We start from the raw sequence: 25,763 nt of genomic DNA on the forward strand, positions 1-25,763 counted from the left end.
AAACTGGCAATACTACATGTTGAAAGCATGTAGAGAGGTGGAAACTCTCATACCTTGCCAGTAGGAATGAAAATTGATACCACTCCTTTGGAAATGTGTTAGGCAATACCTGTTAAAGATGAATATACTTGTTCCTTTGTATGAGCCAGGGCTTGCCTGTAGTTTTTTAGAAGAGTATTTAGGGCACCATCATTCTATTTTAGGTGGCGGTGTTGTATGTATGTATGTATGTATGTGTTTTAATTTAAGAAAAATAAGCGTAATTTACGGGGAACCTGGGTGGCTCATTTGGTTGAGTGTCCAGCTTCGGTTCAGGTCATGATCTCACAGTTGTGGGTTTGAGCTGCACACTGGGCTCTGTGCTGTCAGCTCAGCCTGGAGCCTGCTTCCGATTCTGTGTCTACCTCCCTATCTCTGCCCCTACCCTGCTCGTGCTCTGTCTTTTTCTCAAAAATAAATAAACATTTAAAAAAGTGATAAAAGAAAAATAAACAATTTATGACAATAAAAGATGTGAAGAAGCTGGTTTAGGACTAGACTGTGTAGGACCTTGAATGTCATGCTACTGCACGCTGGCACTATGATAAAATCAAAAACTTAGATCAGTGTGATGTTTTATTTTCTATTTATTTATTTTTAATTTTAGTGACATTTTAGTAGGGGGTTGGCTCAGGAGCTGGGAACCTGTCAGTGATTGATTTGCTTTTTTGAGGTGTTTTATATTTTTTCCATGTGACTTCCAAGAGCAGTTTATGTATTTAGAATTTCAGTAGCTTTATTCTTAGCAGCTAAAAACTAGAAGCAACCCAGATTCTTTCCAAATAGAATAAAGAAATAAATTGGGGTATATTCATATACTAAGATGTCACACAGCAATAATGAAAATGAATAAACTGCTACATGTAACAATATAGATGAATCTCATGAATATAATGTTGAGCAAAGAGGCAGGATATTAGAGCACATTATCATTTCATTCATATAAAGTTTATAAACAGGCAGAAGTAATCTATGGTGTTTAACTCAGGATGGAGGTTTCCTTTGGAGAGGAAGGTCAGTGAGCACTTTTGGGAGGCATGGGAGGGTCTGGTGGTACTGATACTTTGTGAACATTTATTAGACTGTATACTTATTTATAAGACAGACATATACAACACACTCAGTATGATGGCAATATTAGCTCTGAAAGAGGAAAATTGAAATAGATGCCCTGTGGATAGTTAAAAGGATGAGAACATGGGAGGGAGGGAGTAGCCAAAGAGCATAAACCACAAACGAAAGGAGTTTTTGTTCGTTGGTGAAAGATAAGGCCTGGAAGAACATTGAGAAACAGGAGAGGGCTACTGTTAAGTAAGTCCATTTAACATGGAAAGATGGGCAACTTCTTTCTTTAAAGAAGAACCAGGTATCAGGGCAGTAGATAAAATATACAGCACTGGTGAGTTGCTTATTATCCAGTCAGTACCACCTGGGCAGCTTTTAAGAGAAAGACCTGGATTCCAGTTCAATATTTTTCAGATATCTATAGTGGAGGTAGGAATCTGTAAATTTTTTTTTTTTAACGTTTACCTACTTTTGATAGAGTGAGACAGAGCATGAGTGGGGGGGGGCGGGGTGGAACACAGAAACTGAGCTGTCAGCACAGAGCCCAGCAGGTGGCTCGAACTCACAGACTGTGAGATCATAACCTGAGCCAGAGTCGGATTCTTAACCGACTGACCCACCCAGGCACCCCAAGGAAACTGTAAATCTTTTTCTTTTTTTTTAAACTGTTTTTAATGTTTATTTATTTTTAAGAGACGGAGAGACAGAGTGCCAATGGGGGAGGGCAGAGAGAGAGGGAGACACAGAATCTAAAGCAGGCTCCAGGCTCTGAGCGGTTAGCACAGAGCCCGATGCGGGGCTCGAACCCACCAACCGTGAGATCATGACCTGAACTGAAGTTGGATGCTTAACTGACCGAGCTACGCAGGTACCCCTGTAATTCTTAAAATTCCTCAAATGCAGCCTGATTAGGAAACTTTCTAGCAAAGGAAAAGCATTAAGATGTGTTGTTTTTTTGTTTGTATGTATGTATGCATGTATTTTTAAATTTGCATCCATGTTAGTTAGCATATGGTGCAATAATGATTTGAGGATTAGAATCCGTTGATTCATCTCCTATGTGTAACACCCCATGCTCATTCCAACAAGTGTCTTCCTTAATGCCCCTTGGCCTTTTAGCCCATCCCCACACTCAAAACCCCTGTAGCAACCCTCAGTTTGTTCTCTGTATTTAAGATTCTCTTATGTTTTGTCCCTTTCCCTGTTTTTATATTATTTTTCCTTCTCTTCCCTTATGTTCATCTGTTTTGTATCTTAAATTCCACATATGAGTTAAGTCATCTGATATTTGTCTTTCTCTGACTGGCTAATTTTTCTTAGCATAATACCCTCTAGTTCCATCCAGATAGTTGCAAATGGTAAGATTTCACTCTTTTTTTGATTGTTGAGCAATATTCCATTTTATACACACACACACACACACACACACACACACACGCACCACACCACACCACATCTTCTTTATCCATTCATCAGTAAGATAGTAAGATGCAGTTTTAAGGTGGAAAGGGGATAGTTTTCTGCCTTTTTCTTTTTCTTTTTTTAGAGTTTAGCTTTTTCTTGAACATGTCACACAGGTTTGATCATAAAGACCAAAGCCCATAACATCAACAGATTCCTCAGATTCTTCTTTCTTTGCTTTCACTTTTTTCCCCCCTTCTATCCACATTTCTATTTTATTCCTGATGCAGATAGGGTTTCTTTTTTTTTTTTTTATTCCTTTATTTATTTTTTATTGCAGTTCTTTGGTTCCACTTTCTTTTCCTCAGCTGGGGCAGCATTATTAGAGGGGCCCAGACCTCCTCCTGTAGCACCAGCTGTAGCTGCTGGGACAGGTCCACCAGCCCCTGCATTTCAAATGAGGCTCTTAATATTGACATTGGTCAGGGCCTTTGCAAACAAGCGTAGTCAGAAAGGTTTAACATTTATACTGACTGCTTTGATGAGGAGATTCATCTTATCCTCCATGGCGTCATTGCAGGATGAGGGCCAAGTAGATCCAAGTGAGCCCCTGAGATAAAGGCCATGGTGCAGGTGAATGCTGAGTGGAGCGACCAGGCATGGCTACTCACCAGATGAAGGGAGAGCCTCACTCCAGTGTGGCCTTCCTTGGAAAGGACCAAGCACCTTTGTAGCAGTTGAGGAAAATGGGAGTTTTCTGCTATTTTTAATAGGAATTGCAGAGGTACCAAGGTTGGGAAGAAAAATTTGCAGTGGGATGATAACTTCATAAAGAGGAAGAGGAAGAAGTTGTAAAAGGTGAGGATGTGAATATAGATGAAATATATATAAGTAAATAATTAGCTTGAAGCTTCTGAATGATTGGAACTTTTCTCCTTATTTCCTTCCAGATTTCTTTAAAACACTCATGAATAGTCAGAACCTGATTATTTTATGTTATTTTTATATTACCTATTTTAAGACTTTGTTGAACGTAACACTTATAAATTTTAAGTTTCTTTAGAACATATTTAAATAGTTTTATTGAAGGAGGTCAGTTTTAACCACCATTTTTGTACTTGATGTTTGCTAGGTATTGTCCTGGCACTAGAAACAAGTCCACTGGTTTCTTTAGCTTAAAGAGCTTAGTCCAATACAGGTAATACAGATAGGACATTGCTCACAGGTGTCTATACTGTGCATCAGTCATTAATAGGTTCAGTCTAGGGGTGCCTGGGTGGCTCAATTGGGTAAGTGTCCTACTCTTGGTTTTGGCTCCAGTCATCTCACAGTTCAAGAGTTTGAGCCCCGTGTCAAGCTCTGTGCTGTCAGCACAAAACATGCTTTGGATTCTCCCTCTGTAGTTTCTTGGGATCTGTGATACTGTGTGGATTTGTCTTTCAAGACCACTGGGTTATGAGATGTATTTTCCTTTTCCTCACTCTTATCTCCCTGTACATATTGTTTATATTATCACCTTTTTATTTCTAGGCCTAAAGATGGGGTTGAGTGTTCCTCCTGAATTCTGGATAGTTATAAGGCAGTGCTTAGTCACTGTGCTTATGGACACCTCTCAGGCAGTCTGGTTTCTCCTTTCTGCTTCTCATTATGTCCTAAAAGATAGGCCCATAGAGAAGTATTCAAATAACACTAACCAATTTACTTTTTCTTTTAAGCATAATTAGATTCGTGCAAATTTATAGCATGCATTTTCTACATCTCTATTTCTTTTGCAGGTAGTCACCATGGCTATGTGGGCGCCAGTAGCAGAATGTCAAGAAGAGCACATTTATGCTCTGCTGCTACCAGTAGTTTATTGGACATTGATCCATTAATTTTAATACATTTGTTGGACCTTAAGGACCGGAGTAGTATGGAAAATTTGTGGGGCTTACAGCCTCGCCCACCTGCTTCACTTTTGCAGCCCACAGGTAAAATATTGATAGTAACTTCCCTTTTTCCTGTGATTTTACAAATGAACTCCTGTTTTTAATCCAAGTATCTTATTTAAGTATTGAAACACAGTCAGTTTCTGTAGCAAGTTGGGTTTTCTTTATGTGTTATAAAAATGACATTTACGGGGCACCTGAGTGGCTCAGTTGGTTGAGTGTCCAACTTCAGCTCCTGTCATGATCTCATAGTTCGTGTGTTTGAGCCCCGCATCTGGCTCTGTGTTGATAGTTCAGAGCCTGGAGCCTGCTTCACATTCTGTGTCCTGTTTTCTCTCTGTCCCTCCCCCGTTCCTTTCTTTCCCTCTGTCTCTCTTAAAAATGAATAAACATTTTAAAAAATTGTAATGAAATTTATGTGATTTGAATTGATTTTTTGGTTGTAATTGTTCAGTGATATTTTTGTACAATAATATCAAAATGTCTGTTAGAATGTTTGTATATGATTTGACATTTAGATTGAATCTGATTCAGTTTGACTTATATGAAATACTGTTGTCCTCTTTGTGAATGACTTTTAAGTTTTGCAGGACTCATTAATACCCTAACTTCTAAGTGGGAACTGTGTCTGAATTGAAGATAAAAAAGATGGTGTTGTGCTTTGATGTTCAGTAGCCTCAAAATGTATACCAACTAGCATCAGTATTTTATTTGCAGAGGTTATTTGTTAAAGAGAAATTATATCTGTGTATACCCACACATATTAGTTGTGTAGTCAAACCTGGACTTTTTGAAACTCTCAGGGCAAATCATTTTGAATAGCTAAGGATCTACCTTTAAATGACACATTTTAAAAACCATTTTTGTTAGCTTTCTAAAATATACTCAATATATTCCTACCATCTTAAGTAATAGTATCATACTAATAAAATGTCAGTGGTTTAGAACAGTGCTATTGATGCCTCTTTAAAACAACAGAATTCCTTTTTCAAAGTGTGAGGAGAGCTTTGATGTAGAAAACACAGAATTGCTCTAGTTGGAGGATGAACTCAGACTGGATCATTTAGGCCTCTTTTTTTTTTTTTTTTAACATTTATTCATTTTTGAGAGACGGAAGTTGGGCAGAGAGAGAGGGAGACATAGAATCCAAAGCAGGCTCCAGGATCTAGGCTCTGAGCTGTCAGCACAGAGCCCGACATAGGACTTGAACTCAGGACCATGAGATCATGACCTCAGCAGAAGTCGGATGCTTAACCAACTGAGCCACCCAGGTGCCCCTAGGTCTCTTTCTTTCTAAGGTATACTCTGGGAGATCTGGATCCTCAATTTGAAAGATTGTCTCCAGTTGTGTTATGAAATACTTGCCTTTTATCTGTGATCCAAGTACATTTTGTATTATACTTGCATTTTTATAAAACTTAATCACACCGTATATAATTTTACATTTTTTTCCTGAGGTAGAAAATTTGGAAACTACAGAAAATTACCAAGAAAATAAAAATCACACATATTTTTGTGATCAACAAAGAAATAGCTTTTTAAAAAAAAGAAAACACCTTGATGTGGGTTTTGATTAAATTATAGCCAGTGTTAACTTGCAAAGACCTGGTGAAACAAGTTATGATTTTGCAGGTAGACATGTACATTGGTTTAAAACCCTTTTGAAGTAAATTTTTGTACTAGATTTAAAATACCTCTTTCCTTTGGGATGCCTGGATGGCTCAGTTTGTTAAGCTTCTGACTCTCGATTATGGGTAAGGTTGTGATTTCATGGTTTGTGAGTTCAGGCCCTGCATCAGGCTCCACACTGGTATTGTGAGCCTGCTTGGAATTCATTTTCTCTCTCTCTCTCTCTCTCTCTCTCTCTCTCTCTCTCTCTCTCTCTCTCTCTCTCTCTCTCTCTCTCTCTCCTTCTCTCATCCTCCCCACCCCCCAAATACATACATACATAAAAACCTCTATCCTTTAATCCTGTAATTTTACTTCCAGGAGTATATCCTAAATAGAAAACAGAGTTGTTTGAAAATATCCAACAATATAGTTACATCTGAAAAATTATAGCTTAACCATATATATTTTATAGATAGGTAAAATCATGTTTTTGAAAATACTCAACAGTGGAAAAATGAATACACACCATTAACAGGATAAGGTCTTCATTATCCAAAAATAAGTTTTTTATGTACAATAAATAATATAAATGAAGTGACCTGCGTTTCTAATCCAAGTGATCAAAATACTGATGACAAGGAAGGGGGAACAATAGAGAGGAAGAGCAAACCTTTAAATATCTACATGCCAGTGAGATATCAAACTAGAGATGCCTGTTAGCTAAAAATTAAGAGCTGGAATATAGGCAGTTATTTGCCTAGAGGTGATACTGGGTAATTAAAACTAAATGACTTAGATTGTAGAAGAGGGAGTTTTAAGAAAATTTTAATAAGGAGAGGGCCTGGGACATGATTTACAGTGAACATCTGTTTTTACCAAGTGTGTGGAAGACGAACCAGATTGAAGAGCCTTTGGAAGGGGGAGAAACCAAGAAAATAGAGTCATGGAAACTAACTGAAGATATCCTATCTGAGAGGATATGAAAAGCTAATGTTGCAGAAAGATCCAGACTTCTTATTAACTAAAATGCTTGTTTCGGTTTCAGTGTTTATTTTTGTTCTTTATTTTTTCCTTCTCTCTTTTTTTTTAATGAATTAATTTGTTTTTAAATTTATATCCAAGTTAGCATATAGTGTAACAGTGATTTCAGGAGTAGATTCCAGTGATTTATTTTTTCCTTCCTAATCTGTATACCTTTCATTTTCTTTCTTTCGTTTTTTTGTTTGTTTGTTTGTTTTTGGTTTTTTTTGTTTGTTTGTTTTTTAATCTTACTGCGTTAACTAGGACATTCAGTAAAGTGGTGAAAAGGAGTGGTGAAGTCGAACATCCTTGTCTTGTTCCTGATCTTGGTGGGAAAGCTTTGAGGTTTTCACCATTAAGTGTGATGTTAGCTCTAGGTTTTTCATAGCTATTCTTTATTAAATTAAGGACATTCTCCTCTGTTGTGATTTACTAAAAGTTTGTTGTTGTTGTTTTTTTTTAATTATGTTTATTTTTGAGAGAGAGAGTGAGCGAGCATGAGTGGGGGAGGGTCAGAGAGAGAGGGAGACACAGAATCTGAAGCAGGCTCCACAGGCTCTGAGCTGTCAGGACAGAGCCCAACACAGTGCTCGAACTCATGAACCAGGAGATCATGACCTGAGCTGAAGTCAGATGCTTAACCAACTGAGCCACTCAGGTGCCCCTGTTTGTTTGTTTGTTTGTTTGTTTGAAGTTTTTTTTGACAGAGACAGAGACAGCGTGAGCAGGGTATGGGCAGAGAGAGAGAGAATCCCAAGCAGACTCTGTGCTGTCAGCACAGAGCCCAATATGAAGCGTGGAGTCACAAAACTGAAATCATGACAAACCAAGAATTGGATGCTTAACTAACTGAGCCACCCAGGCACCCCAAGAGTTTTTGGTTTTTTTTAATTCATAAATGGGTATTGGATTTTGTCAAATGCTTTTTCTGCATCTACTGATATGATGTGATGCTTTACATTATTTGATTTTTGAATGTCAAACCAGCCTTGCATATCTGGGAGAAATCCCACTTAGTTGTGGTATATAATTCTTTTTATATACACTATAAAATTCAATTTGCTCATGTTTTGTTGACAGTTTTTATATCTCTGTTCATGAGAGATACTTGTCTGTAGTTTTCTTGTAATGTCTTTGATTTTGATATTAGAGTAATGCCTTGTAGATTGAGTTTGGAAGTACTCTCTACTTCTATTCTCAGAGATAATAGAAAGTAGATGTAGGTCTCTTCAGATTATGTATTTCTTTAGTTTTTGGCAGATCATCTTTCAAGGCATTGGTCTATTTCATGTACATTATCAAAAATTTGTTGGCATAAAGTTGTTTATAGTATTCTTTTATTTTCCTTTCATTCTTTTAGTATGTATTGAGTGAACCTATTATGTGTCAAACTGGCTGCAGGTTCATGTTCTTAACAGCGTCATACTGTACTGTAAAAGCATTTTAAGAGGTATCAGGGTATGAATCACAAATAATATAGTTGAACCAGATTTTCTGGTACATGTAGTGGTAAGTGGAAATAAAAGTCAGACAGGGTTTTTTTTATAGAAGGTATTGCGTGCTAGGCTGAGGAATGATGCATAGTGAGCATTGGGAAGCCATTGTTGGAGTTTAGCAGTGGTTTGATTCAAGCTGCTTTTTAGAAAGCTGGCAGTGCCCAGAAAACTATCAGAAATGGAAGTTTAATGAGGGTACTATTGTAGAAGTTTAGTTCAGTAGTTCCTAGTATGAGAGGGTAAATTCATCCACTTCTGGATATTTTCTCAATCATCATATGCTCAAAAATAGGTAGGTCTGAGGTTTTCAGAATCTTTCGACATTATAAAAGTTCTACTTTAATCTCTAAAGAATATATCAGTCTACTCTCTATATAGTAGCATGGCAGTGGTAGTATTTGGACTCTTGTTAGAATTAATAGGGCTTGGCAACTGAGTGGAACGTGGTGATGACTCTGAAGAAGCTTAGGTAGTAGCATTGATTGATGCTGAAATCTGGAGGAGAAGCTTTAAAGAACTGTTAATCTTGAAGGCCATAATTGAATGATATGGAAGAATTATTACAGATGAGACTCTTCAGTTCTAATTAACCTTGTAACTTGGCACATTCAAGGAAGGCTTCTTATTTTCAGTGCAGTAACTTTTCTTAAATTGTCAGGTTCCTGTGGTATAAGATCCCATTACACTCTCCTGTCTTGGCAGTTATCACATGGTACTGAAATAGATTATTTTTCATTTTTCCAGCTGTACTGTGAGCTTTGTGAGAGCAAAGACTGAGGGTTTGTCTTGTTCACTCTTGTATTTCCTATCTAGCAGTGTCTAGCATTTCAAACAGGGATAGTAGTTGTTTGATTATCAGATGATAGAGATTTGTTTAAATTTTTTTTTTTGTTTTTTCCCATTTGGGATTTTTACTTTTTAAAATTTTGTCAATTTTTAGTAATAATAAACAGGGCCATGTGAGTTAATACAGATTTTCATATTGAAGTCCATATAGATGTGGGGTGCTAGATTTTATTCAGCAAAACATTTTGAAATATCTTGTGGAGCTCCTGGGTGGCTCAGTTGGGTAATCTGAATTGGTTAAACATCTGACTTGATTTTGGCTCAGGTCATGATCTCACAGTTCTTGAGATTGAGCCCTAAGTCAGGTTGTGTGCTGCAAGTGTGGTGTCTTTTTAGGATTCTCTCTCTCTCCCTCTCTTTCTGCCCTTCCTCCTCGTGCTGTCTGTCTCTGTCTCAGGATCCTCTCTCTGTCTCTCTGGCCCTGCTTTGCTTGCTGTCTCATAAATTGTGAATATCTTGTGCCATAAGCTGTTTGGCTTGGAATACAAAGATCACTAAGATGTTTTCTCCACCCTTCAGTTGTTCAGTCTGTGTATTTGTCTTTCTTACTGTAATGTGAAAAGAGCTGTAGTAGAAGTGTATTTCCAAGTACTTTACAAATTAGGTAAGAATTGATTTGGAAGAAGTGAGACAATTGGTGGTTTAGGTGCCTAAAGTAGACATTTCAGATTTCATCTAATGGGCTTGGGTTAACAGAGCACAGGGAATAGGACATGTGAAAAGCATAAGGGGATATGGTATTGCCTGTGTATTACAGAGTTGCAAGTCATACCAAAACACTGGAATGTTTTTGGGGTAGAAGTAGAAGATAAAGCCACTGAGAGATAGGGTGGAATCAGATAACAGGCCTGTGTGCCACACTGGTGCTGTCATGAATGATTGTCAGCAGGAAATTAATAGAAAATAGTAACTGATTTGGGTTTTAGAAAACATTTCTGACAACTTGGTAGAAAGAGATTGGATGGAAGACTACACTACAGAGTACTTTCACAAACATTGTGTCTTCTGAGCCTCATGACAGCCCTGTTATGTGTATATTGTTGTCTTCATTTTACAAGTGAATAATGGACTCAGAAATTGGTGAACTTAGAGAAAGTCATAGCAACTAAATGGTAGGTCTGAGACTGAATCCTAGATTTCTAAAATTTCTAAAATCTCTCCTTACTTACCTCATTTATAAATTTTTATTTATTACTGATAGAGCATGAGCATGGGAGGGGCAGTGAGAGGGGGACACACAGAATCTGAAGCAGGCTCCAGGCTCTGAGCTGTCAGCACAGAGCTTGACATGGGGCTTGAACCCACAAACCGTGAGATCATGACCTGAGCTGAAGTTGGTTGCTTAACCGACTGAGCCACCCAGGCGCCCCTTACCTCATTTATAAAATAGAGATAATAATAGTATTTAGTTACCTCAGAGGATTAATATGAGAGGATTAAATGACAATATTCTTAACATATCTGACATTCAGTAAGCTTTTTATGGATGTTTCTTAAATAAACAAAGACAGTAAAATCTCTCTATTAAGATAGAAAATCTTTCTCAGAAGCACCCCCATCCCAGACTTTGGGCTTGCTAAGTCATGTACCCACTTTAAACACTGTCAGAAGAATGAACCTAGACCAGTTTTGGACCCATATGTACTGGGGCCAAAGGAGGGATCTAACCTCCCTGGGCACATTACTGCCTACCACTTGATACCTGAATACAGTCTTGAGTCCTTTTGGCAGTGTAGAAGTAGGAGATTGACTGTTGAACACACTGCAGTGTTTACTTTTTACTGTACTTCCTCTTCTGTGCCAGAAGGCAGACTGTTTCAGCTGTCATTCCTGCTAATAAAGGACTTGTTCTTTGTGTATTTAGTGCCTATTGGTCCCCCATTCTTGGTTTTTTTTGGGGGGGGAGGGGTAAGGCTTGGTTTCTTTTTTCTTTGAGTCTGTCATAACATTCTTTGATTTTTAAAGTATCTACATCTTTTTCCTTTCTGCAATAGAAGGTCTGTATTTTCCTTACTTATGCCTCTATTTTAATATTTGAGGAGTGGGAAGGGTCAAAAACAACTGCTTTCTCTAGGAAGAAAGAAAACATTGTTACTTTGGAGGCTGTGAAGACTGATGGGGAACTATTTTATGTTGATGTGTGGCACTTAATAGCTATAACTACACTGGATACCTTTTTAAATTTAGATGGAATATTTTTATATACTATGTATAGCAGATTTGACAGTGTAGGAAATTTGAGAGAAAAATGGAGAAGTATAAGGAAGAAAGCATAGGCAGGCAGTAGGGCAGCTTTTTTAAACTTTTAGGATTAAGTAACTAATTCTGATTTGAGTGACTATAATGTGACCCAGACTCTAACTTTGAAGGTATGGATAAAATTAGGATACTTACATCTGTCTTTATTTTCATTAATGGAATTAAATGCATGCTTTTAATTGTTGACTCCACCAAAAGCACCTTAGCTTTTTACACATCACATTTGCATATATTGACAGTACATAATGATTTAATGAATGCTAAAGTCTCTATTAACATGACTTACAACTTTCTCTCTAAAGCATCGTATTCTCGAAAAGATAAAGACCAAAGGAAGCAGCAGGCAATGTGGCGAGTTCCCTCTGATTTAAAGATGCTGAAAAGACTCAAAACTCAAATGGCTGAAGTTCGATGTATGAAAACTGATGTAAGGAATACACTTTCAGAAATCAAAGGCAGCAGTGCTGCTTCTGGAGACATGCCAGCAAGCCTTTTTTCTGCTGACCAGGCAGCTCTGGCTGCATGTGGAACCGAAAATTCTGGCAGATTACAGGATTTGGGAATGGAGCTCTTGGCAAAGTCATCAGTTGCTGGTTGTTACATACGAAACTGTAAGTGGAAAAGCTTCTATTAGTGTCATTTCTCCGTGTGTCATTTGGGAAGCTAGAGGATGGCTTATTTTCAGGGTTCTCTCTCTTTCTGCACTTCTCCCTTGCTCAGGTTTTCCCCCCACCCACATGCACTCTAAAAAACCCAAAAACCTAAACTTGTTAGGTTTGAGGTGTTTACTAGTTATTCTAGTAAAATGTCTTGTAGGCAGGTGAATCAGTATGAAGCTTATGAGGTCAAAGCTGGATATAAACAGGAGTCAACAGTGGCAGATATTGTTTAAAGTCAGGGACTGAATTAGATCAAGTATGGAGGGAGTTTAAATGGTGAAGAGAAATTTTGGCTCTGGGGCAATTTAACATTTAAAGACCTGGTAAAGAAGGGGTGTCCAGTAAAAGAAACTGAAAAGCATTTAATCATTAAGGTAAGAGAAAACTGAGCCACCCAGGCACCCTCCCTCCCCTTTTGTTTTGTTTTGTTTTGTTTTGTTTGTTTGTTTATTTTTGAGAGAGAGAGCATGAACAGGGAAGGGGTGGAGAGACGGAATCAGAAGGAGGCTCCAGGCTGTCAACAACACAGAGCCCAACACAGGGCTCAAACTCTCAAACTGACCTGAGTCAAAGTTGGATGCTTAACCGACTGAGCCACCCAGGTGCCATAGTAGAGCATGTGATTTTTGATCTCAGGTTTTAAGTTTGAGCCCCACATTGGGTATAGAGATTACATTAAAAAAAGAAACAAAAAGAAAATCATTTGAACATATATGTGAGCATTTATTTCTGGGCTCTGTGTATTTATTAAAACGGGATATATTAATGCTAGATACTGATGGGAGTAATCCAGTAGAGATGAGTAGGAGAGAGTATGATTGCCAAATACGTAGAATTCTCCTAAAATGATCATGAAAGTTCAATAGAAAAATAGTGAAAGGAGCACCTAAGTGGCTTAGTTCGTTAAGCATCTGACTTCAGCTCAGGACATGATCTCATGGTTTGTGGGTTTGAGCTCTGTGCTGACAGCTCAGAGCCTGGAGCCTGTGTCTCCCTCTCTATGCCCCTCCCCTGCTCTCACTCTGTCTGTCTCTCTCAAAAATAAGTAAAACATTAAAAAACTAAAAAGAAAAAGAATTATCTTGAAAAATGAGTCAAAGTTATGATTAGGCTGTTAACATAAGAAAAAATACAAATGGACACTATACATCTCAAAGGATACTTAGTCTCATCTAGTTGTCAAGGAAATGACAATCTAAAACCAAGAAAAGAAATGATGCTTTTGGATAGACTTTTGCAAAAACCTTTTGTTACATTTTTGCAAATACCTCCCTTCTGTTGTCATTGTTGTGTGTTTTTCTGCTAAACAAAATGTTTACAATTTTAAGCTTAGGTTTATTAGTAATATTCATAAGTATTGGGTTTCATGTTTTTATTTGGAAGAACTTTTCAACTCCAGGTTTATAGAAATATGACCTTTGTTTTCTTATAGTTATTTTTTTTAACTTTTCAATATTTAGATCATTATAATGTATATAATTTGTTTTTCATGATGATATCGGAGTTCAGTGATTTCCGCCCCCCCTCCCCAAAGCAACATGTTTTTTGGAGACTCTGCTTCATCCAATAATATGAAATTCATCCTTTATTAACAGACCAAATTCCCATATTTGCATGGTTCTGTTTTTAAATTCATTTATGGGGGTTGAGTCATATGAAATTGCCAACCTGCAACTGTTTTTGACCTTCAAGAACAGCAGTTTGATATTGTTCAACTGAATTTTTGTTGTGTTTTTAACGATTGTAGTTTCATAGTTTGTAGTACTGTGATTTTTTTTGCCTTCATTTTGGTTTTGTTTTCAATATCCTTGATGGTTCCTGCTCATTTATTCTTCCAGAAAAAGATTTTGACTGGAACTGTATAAATAAATTACATTTAATTTGGGAAATGAACATCTTTTCAGTTTTAAAGCATTAATATCTGGGAATGTGATATTTCTCTCCTATTTATTTTGGTCATCTCACAGTTTTAGTTTTCTTTGTGTAAGTTCTGTATATGTCTTGTTATATTTATTTCCAGATAGGTTATAACTTAGGTTGCTATTGGGAATGGTATCTCTTTCCCCTCCGTAATATTTTCTAATTATTTGTCACAGTAGAAAGACTATTGGTTTTTACATGTTTGTCTTGTATTTAACCCATGTAGTGAAAATTTTAAAAGTCTTAATTTTTCAATCAATTATTATAAGTTTGTAAGTAGATGATATTATCAGCAAATAGTCTGTTTATTCCTTTATTCCATATTTACTTTTCATTTTGCACTATCTAGGCTAGGAACTCAAAAAATGTTAACTAATAGCAGTAGTAGAATTTTTATAATGTTTTGAAATCTGTTTAGAAATTCCTTTAGCTTTTTACTCAAATACAGACTTTGCTGTTTGTTTTAATATGTAGTTTTTACCAAGTTAAAAGATACATCCTTCTGGGGTACCTGGGTAGTTCAGTTGTTTGAGCGACCGGGCTCTTGATTGCAGCCAGGTCATAATCTCACCGGTTAAAGGGACAAGGCCTGTATTAGGCTCTGTGCTGACTTGGTTGGGATTCTCTCTCTACCTCTCTCTCTCTCTGCCCCTCCCTTGCTCACTCACTCACTCTCGAAATAAATACATAAATTTTTTTTTTTAATGATACATCTGGAGCACCTAGGTGGCTCAGTCAGTTAAACTTCCGACTTCAGCTCAGGTCATGATCTGGCAGTTTGTGTGTTTGAGCCCCGCGTTGGGCTGTGTGCTAATAGCTGAGAGCTGCTTCGGATCCTGTGTCTCCCTCTCTCTAAGCCCTCTCCTGATCATGTTCTGTCTCTCGCTCTCAAAAATAAATAAGCATTAAAAAACATTTTAAAAAGATACATCCTTCTATTGTTAATAACTATGATGTACAATAATTACCACTGTTTACTATGTGCCAGATCATTCTAATTCACGTGTTTACTCACTTAATCCCAACAGCAGCTCTAAAGCAAGTTACTTATTTTTTTAAAATATTTTTGGTTTAATGTATTTATTTATTTTTGAGAGAGAGCAGGACAGAATGGAAGCAGGGAGGAGCAAAGAGAGAGGGAGTCATAGAATCTGAAGCTGGTCTAGGTCTGTCAGCACAGAGCCCAACACAGGGCTCAAACTCATGAACGATGAGATCATGATGTGGACTGCAGTCAGATGCTTAATCGACTGAGCCAACCAGGCACCCCACAAGGCAAGTTATTTTTATCTTCAATTTACAGATAGATAAACAGAGGCACAGAGCATTAAACAGTAGTCTCAGAGTTTCAGTGGTAATCAGCAGAGCAAAGAACTTGAACCTCAGAGCCTATGACTTTCACCATTACACCAAGCTACCTCTTTTCCTTCTAAGAAGTTGTTTTTCCTTTGTTTGTTTATAAAGAAGTTGTATAGAATGAAGCTTTTTTGGGCATCTGGCAAAGTGATCATACTGTTTTATCCCATTACTTTGTTAATTTAGAGAATTACATTCTGTATCTAATGTTGACCATTCTTGAAATAGTAGAGTGCATCCTACTAGGTTTTGGTTATTTGTAATTGTTTTTAATATACTGCGATATTCAGTTCACTAATATTATTTTCTTAGGATTCTTAACTTTTGTAGTCATAAGTAAAATTGAGTTGTATTTTTGTTACATTATCCTTAACCAAATTTGAATTCCAGGTTTATGCCAGCTTCATTGAATAAATTCAGAAGGTTTTGTCCTATTGTATTCTGTGAAACTGTTAAAATAACATTTTATCTGCTCCTAAAAAGTTTAATGAAAGTCATTCATAAAATCATTTAGTAGTTCTTTCAGGGACAGAACCTTAACAACCTTTTTAATTTCTGTGGATTTATTGATTGCATATTTCTCCTTCTTAAGTCAGTTTCCATAATTAATTTTCCTAGAAAATTACTCATTTTATTAGATACTTAAATTTGTTGGTATAATACCACTTATTCTGATCTCTTAAATTTTAAAAAGTCCTCTGAATACAGGGTGTTAACTTTTTCACTTATTTTGCTTATATATGTTTTCTTATTTTGTCCTTTAATTTGACTTATATTAGAGATTTGTCCATTTTATTCATCTCTTCAAACCTAGTTTTCCAGTCCCTGGGTGGCTCAGTTGGTTAAGCATCTGACTCTTGATCTTGGCTCAGTTGTGAGATCTGATCTCACAATTGTGAGATTGAGCCCTGAGCCCTGCTTTGGGCTGCATGCTGAGAGTGGAGCCTGCCTAAGATTCTCTCTCCCTCTCAGAAAAGACAAAAAGACAAAAAAAAAAAAAAAAAGACCAAAAGCAACAAAGACTAGAAAGGACCTGAGAACGCCACCAGAAACTCCAACTCTACAGGCAACGTAATGGCAATAAATTTGTATCTTTCAGTACTCATTCTATATGTCAGTGGACTAACTGTTCCAATGAAAACACATAGGGTATCAGAATCAATAAGAAAACAAGACCCATCTATATGCTGTTTACAAGAGACCCATTCTAGGCCTAAAGACACCTTCAGATTGAAAGTAAGGGACAGGAGAACTATCTATCATGCTAATGGTTACCAAAGGAAATAATAAAGATTAGAGCAGAAATCAGTGCTATTGAAAACAAAACAAAACAAAAAACAACCAACCAAGCAAAAAAAAAAAAAAAGAACCAACAACAACAACAGTAGAACAGATCAATGAAACCAGAAGCTGGTTCTTCGAAAGAATTAACAAAATTGATAAACCCCTAGCCAGTTTGATCAAAAAGAAAAAGGAAAGGACCCACATAAATAAAATCAAGAATGAAAGAGGACGTATCACAGCCAACACAGCATAAATACAAACAATAAGAGAATTATGAGCAATTATATGCCCATAAATTGGGCAATCTGGAAGAAATGGATGAATTCCTAGAAACATACAAACTACAAAAACTGATACAGGAAGAAATAGAAAATTTGAACAGACCTATAATCAATAAAGAAATTGAATCAGTAATCAAACTCCTCCAAAAAATAAGAGTCCAGGGCTGGATGGCTTTCCAAGGGAATTCTACCAAATATTTAAAGAAGGGTTACACTTCTTCTTTTGAAGCTGTTCCAAACAATAGAAGTGGAAGGAAAACTTAGAAAATCATTCAGTAAGGCCAGCATTACTGTGATTTCGAAACCAGATAAAGACCCCACTAAAAAGAACTACAGAAGAACTACAGACCAATTTCCCTGATGAGCACGGATGGACAAATTGTCAACAAAATACTAGCCAACTGGATCCAACAATACATTAAAAGAATTATTCACCACAATCAAGTGGGATTTATACCTGGGAGGTAGGGCTGGTTCAGTGTCTGCAGCTTAATCAGTGTGCTACATCACATTAATGAAAGAATAAGAACCATAAGATCTTCTCAATAGATGCAGAGAAAGCATTTGACAAAAACAGCATCCTTTCTTGATAAAATACCCTCAAGAAGGACAGATAGAAGGATCATACCTCAAGATCATAAAAGCTATATGTGAAACACCCACCACTAATATCATCTTCAGTGGGGAAGAACTGAGACTTTCCCCCTAAGGTCAGGAACAGGACAAGGATGTCCACTCGCACCACTACTATTCAACATAACATTGGAAGTCCTAGCCTTAGCAGTCTGACCACACAAAGAAATAAAACGCATCCAGATCAGCAAAGAGGAAGTCAAACTTTCACTCTTCATAGATGACATTTACTCTATATGGAAAACCCAAAAGATTCCACCAAAAAATTGCTAGAACTGATTGATGAATTCAGCAAAGTCACAGGATATAAAATTAATGCACAAAAACCAGTTGCATTTGTATACACCAATATGAAGAAGCAGCAGAAAGAGAAATTAAAGAATTGATGCCATTTACAGTTGCACCCAAAACCATAAAATACCGAGGAATAAACCCAACCAAATGAGAAATCTATACACTAAAAAACCATAAAAAGCTTATGAAAGAAATTGAGGAGTACACAAAAAATGAAAAAATATTCCATGCTCATGGATTGGAATATAAATATTGTTAAAATGTCAATACTACCCAAAGCAATCTACGTATTCAGTGCAATCCCTATCAAAATAACACCACTAGGCTACTTCCCTGACTCCCCGCTCCCGGAGTCACGGAACCTCGCCTGGGAATTGCATATACCAAAAAAGGCTTTCTTGGCTCAAAAAAAATCAAAAACAAAAACAAAATAACACCAGTATTCTTCACCGAGCTAGACCAAACCTAAATTTTGTATAGAACCAGAAAAGACCCCAAATAGCCAAAGCAATCCTGAAAAAGAAAACCAAAGCTGGAGGCATCATAATTCCAGACTTCAAGATGTATTAAAAAGCTGTAATCATCAAGGCAGTGTGGTACTGGCACAAAAACAGACTCAGAGATCAGTGGAACAGACTAGAGAACCCAGAAATGGACCCCCCAAATGTACGGCCAACTAATCTTTGACAAATCAGGAAAGAACATCCAATGGAATAAAGACAGTCTCTCTTCAGCAAATGGTGCTGGGAAAACTGGGCAGCAACAGCAGAAGAATGAACCTGGACCACTTTCTTCCACCATACACAAAAATAAACTCAAAATGGATGAAAGACCTAAACACTAGACAGGAAGCCATAAAAATCATGGAGGACAAGACAGGCAAAAACCTCTATGCCCTCAGCCACAGCAGCCTCTTAATCAACATGTCTCTGCAGGCAAGGGAAACAAATGCAAAAATGAACTAATGGGACTTCATCAAGAAAAAAAGCTTCTGCACTGAGGAAACAATCAGCAAAACTAAAAGGCAACTGACCAAATGGGAGAAGATATTTGCATATGACATATCAGATAAAGTGTTAGTATCCCAAATCTATAAAGAACTTATCAAACTCAACACCCAAAAAAACAAATAATCCAGTGAAGAACTGGGCAAAAGACATGAATAGACACTTCTCCAAAGAAGACATTGAAATGGCCAACCAACACATGAAAAATTGCTCAACATTACTCATCATCAGGGAAATACAAATCAAAATCACAGTGAGATACCACCTCACACTTGCCAGAATGGCTAACATTAACAATTCAGGTGACAACATATGTTGGCAAGGATGTGGAGAAAGAGGCACCCTTTTGCACTGCTGGTGGGAATGCAAACTGGTGCAGCTACTCTGGAAAACCATATGGAGTTTCCTCAGAAAATTAAAATTAGAACTACCCTATGACCCAGCAATTGCACTACTAGGTATTTATCCAAAGGATACAGGTGTGCTGTTTTGAAGGGGTACATGCACCCCAATGTTATGGCAGTGATATCAACAATAGCCAAAATTTGGAAAGAGCCCAAATGTCCATCGACGGATGGATAAAGAAGGTGTGGTGTATATATATACAATGGAGTATTACTCAGGAATCCAAAAGAATGAAATCTTGCCATTTACAACAACATGGATGGAACTAGAGGGTATTATGGTAAACAAAATTAGAGAAAGACAAATATATGACCTCACTCATATTTGAATTTTAAGATACAAAACTGATGAACATAAGGGAAGGGAAGCAAACATAATATAAAAACAAAGAGGGGAACAAAACCTAAGAGATTCTTAAATACAGAGAACAAACTGAGGGTTGCTGGAGGGGTTTGGGGTGGGGGATGGGCTAAATGGGCAAGGGACATTAAGGAGAACACCTGCTGGGATGAGCACTGGGTGTTACATGTAGAGGATGAGTCACTGGGTTCTATTCCTGAAATCGTTGATTGCACTAATGCTATACTAACTTGGATGTAAATTTTAAAAATTCTCTCTTCCTCTGCCCCTCCCACACTGGCACAGGTTCTAATTAAAACAAAAAAAGACCTAGTTCATAGATTGATTTCATCTATTCTCTTCTGCCTTTTTAATTATATTAAATTCTACCTTTATTTCTGTTAATCAATTAATAGAACGCATTATTGGTTAAGGACTATATTATAATTTATATATACATTGTAGAGGAAAAATTGGTCTCAATTTTTCCTCACATCTTTTTCTTCAAGTGTACAATTTAGCAGTTTTTAATATAGACATAAAGTTGTGTGATGATCATCATTATCTGGAACACTGTCTAGAACATTTCATCACCTCTCTCCCCAAAAACTCCATTCCCATAAACGGTCAACTCTCCATTTTTCCCTCTCCCTGAACTCTGGTTACCTCTGGTCTTACTTCTGCATGGTTTTACTTCTTCTGGAGTTTCCTATAAATAGAATCATAAAATATGAGGCCTTTTGTGTCTGGCTTCTTTCATTTAGCATAACATGTTCAAGGATCATCAGTGTTGTAGCATGTATTATTTCATTCCTTTTTATTGATGAATCACAACTTCATTGTATGTCTGTACTGTTGTTTACCTACTTATCAGTTGACAGGCATCATTAGTGTTTTTCCACTTTTTGGCTATTGTGAATAATGCTCCTGTGTACATTCATGTGTAAGTTTTTGTTTGGGCGTATGTTTTTTTTTATTTTGCCTGTACGCTTAGGAGTGGAATTGGCTGGGTTATAGGGAAACTTTTTGAGGCATTACCATAACTGTTTCCAGAGAAGCTGCACCATTTTAAATTCCCATTCAATTTCTAATTCGAACCCAGTTGAAGGTTCCAATTTCTCCATCCTTGCCAACTCTTATTGTCAGTCTTTTTTTGGGGGGCGGGAGGGGCTTTGTCCAGTGAATTGTCAAAAATTAATTAACTATAAATGTAAGGGTTTGTTTCTGGACTCTCAGTTCTGTTCCATTGGTCTTTATTTCTGTCTTTATATCAGTATACCATACAGTTTTGTTTAATGTAATTTTACCGCAAGTTTTGAAGTCAGAAGTGTGATTCCTTCATTCAAGATGTTTTTGGATATTCTGGATCTTTTCATATGGATTTAGAATGAGCATACCAGTTTCTACAATGAAAAAGAAAGACTGGTGATAGGTATTAAGGAGGACACATTTTGGGATGAGCACTGGATGTTATATGTAAGAGATGAGTCACTGGGTTCTACTCCTGAAGCTAAGACTGCACTGTATGTTAACTAACTTGAATTTAAATTAAAAAGGAGGAAGAGGAGGAGGAAAGATTATTGGAATTTTTATAGGGATTGTGTTAAATTTGTAGATCAATTTTGGAAGTGTTGCTGTGTTAACAATATTAAGCCTTACGATCAAAACACAATATTTTTCCCATCTTTTTTTTTTTAAATTTTCTTTAAACTTATTTTGAGAGAGAGAATGAGAGAGAGAACGAGCAGGGGAGGGTAGAGAGGGGGAGAGAGAGAATCTGAAGCAGGCTCCACGCCATCAGCACAGAGCCTGACAGGGGACCCAATCCCGCAAACCATGAGATGATGACCTGAACACAAACCAAGAGTTGGATGCCTAACCAACTGAACCACCCTGGTGCCCCTGAAAGTTTCAAAATTTTCTATCATTTTTTGTCTTTCAACAGTGTGTGATAGTTTTCAGTGTGCAAGTCTTAACATTTATTAAATTTTTTTTCTAAGTTTTTTTTTGTTGGATGCTATTCTAAATGGAATTGTGTACTTAATTTCATTCTTGGGTTTTTCTTTGCTTATTTATAAACCGACAGTCAGTTCTTGGTCTTACATCCTACTACCTTGCTGATCCTGTTTATTACCTTTAAATGCATGTCTTCTGCTTTCTCTTTATTTTTATTCTTTTTCTAGTTTCTTGAGTCTACATATCAGGTCACTTAGTTTCATTTTTTTCTAATTCATTATAAGGCTATACACTTTCCCCAATTATCTTAGCCACAAACATAATGAAATATTTGTGGCTCATGTCTAATTCATTAATTATCTTTTTAATCCAATAATTTACAATATTCAAGTGTTTGTAGGGTTATAAGTTTGTTGTTAATACTTTGGCATTGAGATTGGAGTTCTGATCTGGTAGGATTTTTCTTTTGGAGTTAACTGATATTTTTCTGGTGTGGTTAGTAAGACTCTTGCTTCACCAGTAGCAAAATAGAAATACTTTCTACTTATAACCCCAAATAAACCATTTAGGACCAGAGTATCCTGGGTTTTTTTGGACACAGTAGGTAGAATACCTTCCATAAGATTAGTCTTCCTCCGACTGCTTACAATATGAATTTTGTGCTATTTTATCTTATTCAAAGATATTTTTAAATGTCTTTGCAGCCACAAGTAAGAAGAGTAATTCACCCAAGCCAGCTCGGTCCAGTATAGCAGGTAGTCTGTCACTGCGAAGAGCAATAGACTCTGGTGAAAATAGCCATTCAAAGGGAGACTGTCAAACTCTGTCTGAAGGTAAATTTGGAGAGTTCAGAATGCAATTTCAGTGGGTAGATGTTTATTATTTGAATTTTTTTCTGTTTTTTTATTTATTTTTGAGAGACAGAGAGAGCATGAGTAGGGGAAGGTCAGAGAGAGAGGGAGACATAGAATCCAAAACAGGCTCCAGGCTCTGAGCTAGCTGTCAGCACAGAGCCTGACACGGGGCTCGAACCCACGAACCGTGAGATCATGACCTGAGCCGAAGCTGGACGCTCAACTGATTGAGCCACCCAGGTGTCCCAGATGTTTATTATTTGAAATTGATGTTATGGTATACCTAGATTTAGATCTTTAAAGGCACCAGCAGTGCTGAAACTTGATTTGAAAGTTCTTGATTTCCCAACAGAGCAGAACCATCAGTAATAGAATGCAGTCATTAGACTGTATATTCTGGACTCTTTAATTTTAAATACCTGGCATCCAAAAAACTGGGATTTATTTAAATTGGTTTGAGTCTTCCTGCAGTTTAAATGTGTTTTTTTAAATTTTTATTTTTAATGTTCTTAATTTATTTTTGAGAGACAGAGAGCGCGAGCACGAGCAGGGGAGGGTCAGAGAGAGAGGGAGCTACAGAATCTGAAGCAGGCTCCAGGCTCTGAGCTAGCTGTCAGCACGGAGCCTGATGGGGGCTTGAACCCAGGAACCGTGAGATCATGACCTGAGCCGAAGCCGGAAGCCAGACGCTTAACCGACTGAGCCACCCAGGCGTCCCCTTCCTGCAGTTTAAAAATGTGTATATGTAGTGAGATATTCTAAAGTGGAAACTAGGGAACTTTTGTTTACCTACTTTCTGAGTATCCCCTTTCTTTTCTGTAGGCTCCCCAGGAAGCTCTCAGTCTGGGAGCAGGCACAGTTCTCCCCGAGCCTTAACACATGGCAGTATCAGTGATATTCTGCCCAAATCGGAAGACTGGCACTGTCAATCTTTGGATTCGGATGCTGTTGTGGTTGCAGTTTTCAATGGTTTACCTGCTGTTGAAAAAAGGAGGAAAATGGTCACCTTGGGGTAAGTTCTTTTGTTTATGTAGTGGAATAATAGCAATTAGCTTTATTTGGCACTTATTTAGTCTACATCATAATAAAATAAATTTCTACTTCGTTAATTTTTAGCAGACAGAAAGTTTATTTGTTGTATTAAGATCTAACTGAAGTACCAGAGGCCCTACATTTTTTCCTTGGTAGAATGAAATGAGATACTATTAGAAATTCAGTTCTGTTAGAAATCACTAAAGTTAGGACAATAATTGTATAACCTTGTGTGAATTTTGCCTTATGAGTTTTTGGTGGGTGTGTGTCAGCTTTTTAAAATTTAATTTTTTAATTTTTTTTTTCTCTTATGAAAATGTCTGCAAAACTCATAGTTGGAACTTCTCAAAAGGAGATCCTATCTGGTAGTCATCACCTTTATCTCCTGCCCAGGAAACATAAACTCAAATCCCAGCCACATTAAAGTTCCACCCATTAAAAAGAGTGATTATGGAATGTATTGTCTGTGAGCCATTGATATCCATCTACTAATCTATTTTATGGATATTAAATACATTTCTAGTGGATGAACCTTGAGGGTATCATGCTAAGTGAAATAAGTCAGGCGGAAAAGGACAGAAACCATATGTTTGCACTCGTAGGTCTAACAGAACAGGAGAAACCTAATGGAGGACCAGGAGGAGGGGAAGAGGGAAAGAGAGTTGGGGAGAGAGAGGGATTCAAAACTTGAGAGACTATTGAATGCTGAAAATGAACTGAGGGTTGAAGGGGAAAGGCAGAGGGGGGAAAGAGGTGGTGGTGATGGAGGAGGGCACTTATGGGGAAGAGCACTGGGGGTTGTATGGAAACCAATTTGACAATAAACTATTAAGAAGAATAAAATAAAAAAATACATTTCTAACTGTAAACAATGTAGTTCTACCTTGGAGACTTTGAAAATAATATTGAATTACATTTAGAGAGAGAAAAACATCCCTTAAGTTTACTTAACATTATACAGTTTTAAGGACTGGATAGATACCAAATGTGAAAGAACAGCTGGTGTCACTTAGTTTTCTGTTTTAGCTCCAGTGTAAGCAGTGGAGTGGTGTTAGAATTACCAGACGTTATCTTGTGCTCCTCATTACCTAGCCTGATTTTATACATATTCCATATTCACATTGACGCTTTAAGCAGCTTTTACATTTTATTGGTTATGGAGATATTTGTATCTACCATAAATTAAATATTTATGAACATAGACTTTATTCTAGATTGTAAAATCCTTTATAAATACCTGCAGCTCTTGGCTATGACCTGCACTTTAGAGTTAATTGTATCACTAAACATACTTATATGGTGTTTTCTAATTTGCGTCTTTTTTTCCTTGCCTAGTTTATATAGTAGTTTATAAGCAAAAATATTAAATACTGATAGTAAGTGGTTAAAAATACAAATAAGGGGCACCTGGGTGGCTCAGTTGGTTGAGCGTCTGACTTCGGCTCAGGTCATGATCTCACGGTCCATGGGTTCAAGCCTCGCATTGGGCTCTTTGCTGACAGCTGGCTCAGAGCCTGGAGCCTGCTTCAGATTCTGTAGCTCCCTCTCTCTCTGGCCCTCCCCTTGCTCGTGCTGTCTCTCTGTCTCTCAAAAATAAATTAAAAAAAAAAAACCATAAAAAATTTAAAATAATACAGGTAAAAAAAGAGTATTAAGTGAAAATTTCCCCATCTTTGTCTCCCATCTGCTTAGTTTTCCAATCCCCTGCCTACCCACTTCCCTGCTGGTTTTAATTTTTTATATATGCTGTGTTTTTTCAGTTCCTATGCATACTTAAGCAGTTGTGTCTATATAGCTTTTTTAGTACAAAAAGTGCACCTTATTTTCTCAGTAATATATCTCAAAAGTCTTTCTATATTAAGAGTATATTATTTAAGGACTTTTGTCTTTTAATCAGAATTTTTGAGATAATTATATGTTCACATGCATTTCTAAGAAATAATACAGAGAGATCCTACATACACCTTTCTCATTATTTCTCTAATGATAACATTTTGCAAAACGAATACAATATCATAACCAGGATATTGATACAGTCCATCATTTTCTAACTTTTTATTGTGAGTCTTCTAATGGAT

General features: G+C 37.0%; 1 protein-coding gene across 9 annotated transcripts in view; it reads left to right on the forward strand.

The window, feature by feature from the left end:
* Window positions 1-25,763, forward strand: part of TRIM37 (tripartite motif containing 37) — a 131,173-nt gene that overhangs the window by 77,032 nt on the left and 28,378 nt on the right. For all 9 annotated transcript variants that reach the window (XM_029929256.1, XM_029929259.1, XM_029929261.1 and 6 more), the window contains 4 exons: window positions 4,281-4,475; window positions 11,968-12,276; window positions 22,504-22,632; window positions 23,476-23,665. In XM_029929256.1, the coding sequence (XP_029785116.1) occupies window positions 4,281-4,475; window positions 11,968-12,276; window positions 22,504-22,632; window positions 23,476-23,665 (823 nt within the window). The remainder of the gene's footprint in view (window positions 1-4,280; window positions 4,476-11,967; window positions 12,277-22,503; window positions 22,633-23,475; window positions 23,666-25,763) is intronic.

Source organism: Suricata suricatta, chromosome 17, assembly GCF_006229205.1.
Source record: "Suricata suricatta isolate VVHF042 chromosome 17, meerkat_22Aug2017_6uvM2_HiC, whole genome shotgun sequence".
NCBI classification, from domain to species: Eukaryota; Metazoa; Chordata; class Mammalia; order Carnivora; family Herpestidae; genus Suricata; species Suricata suricatta.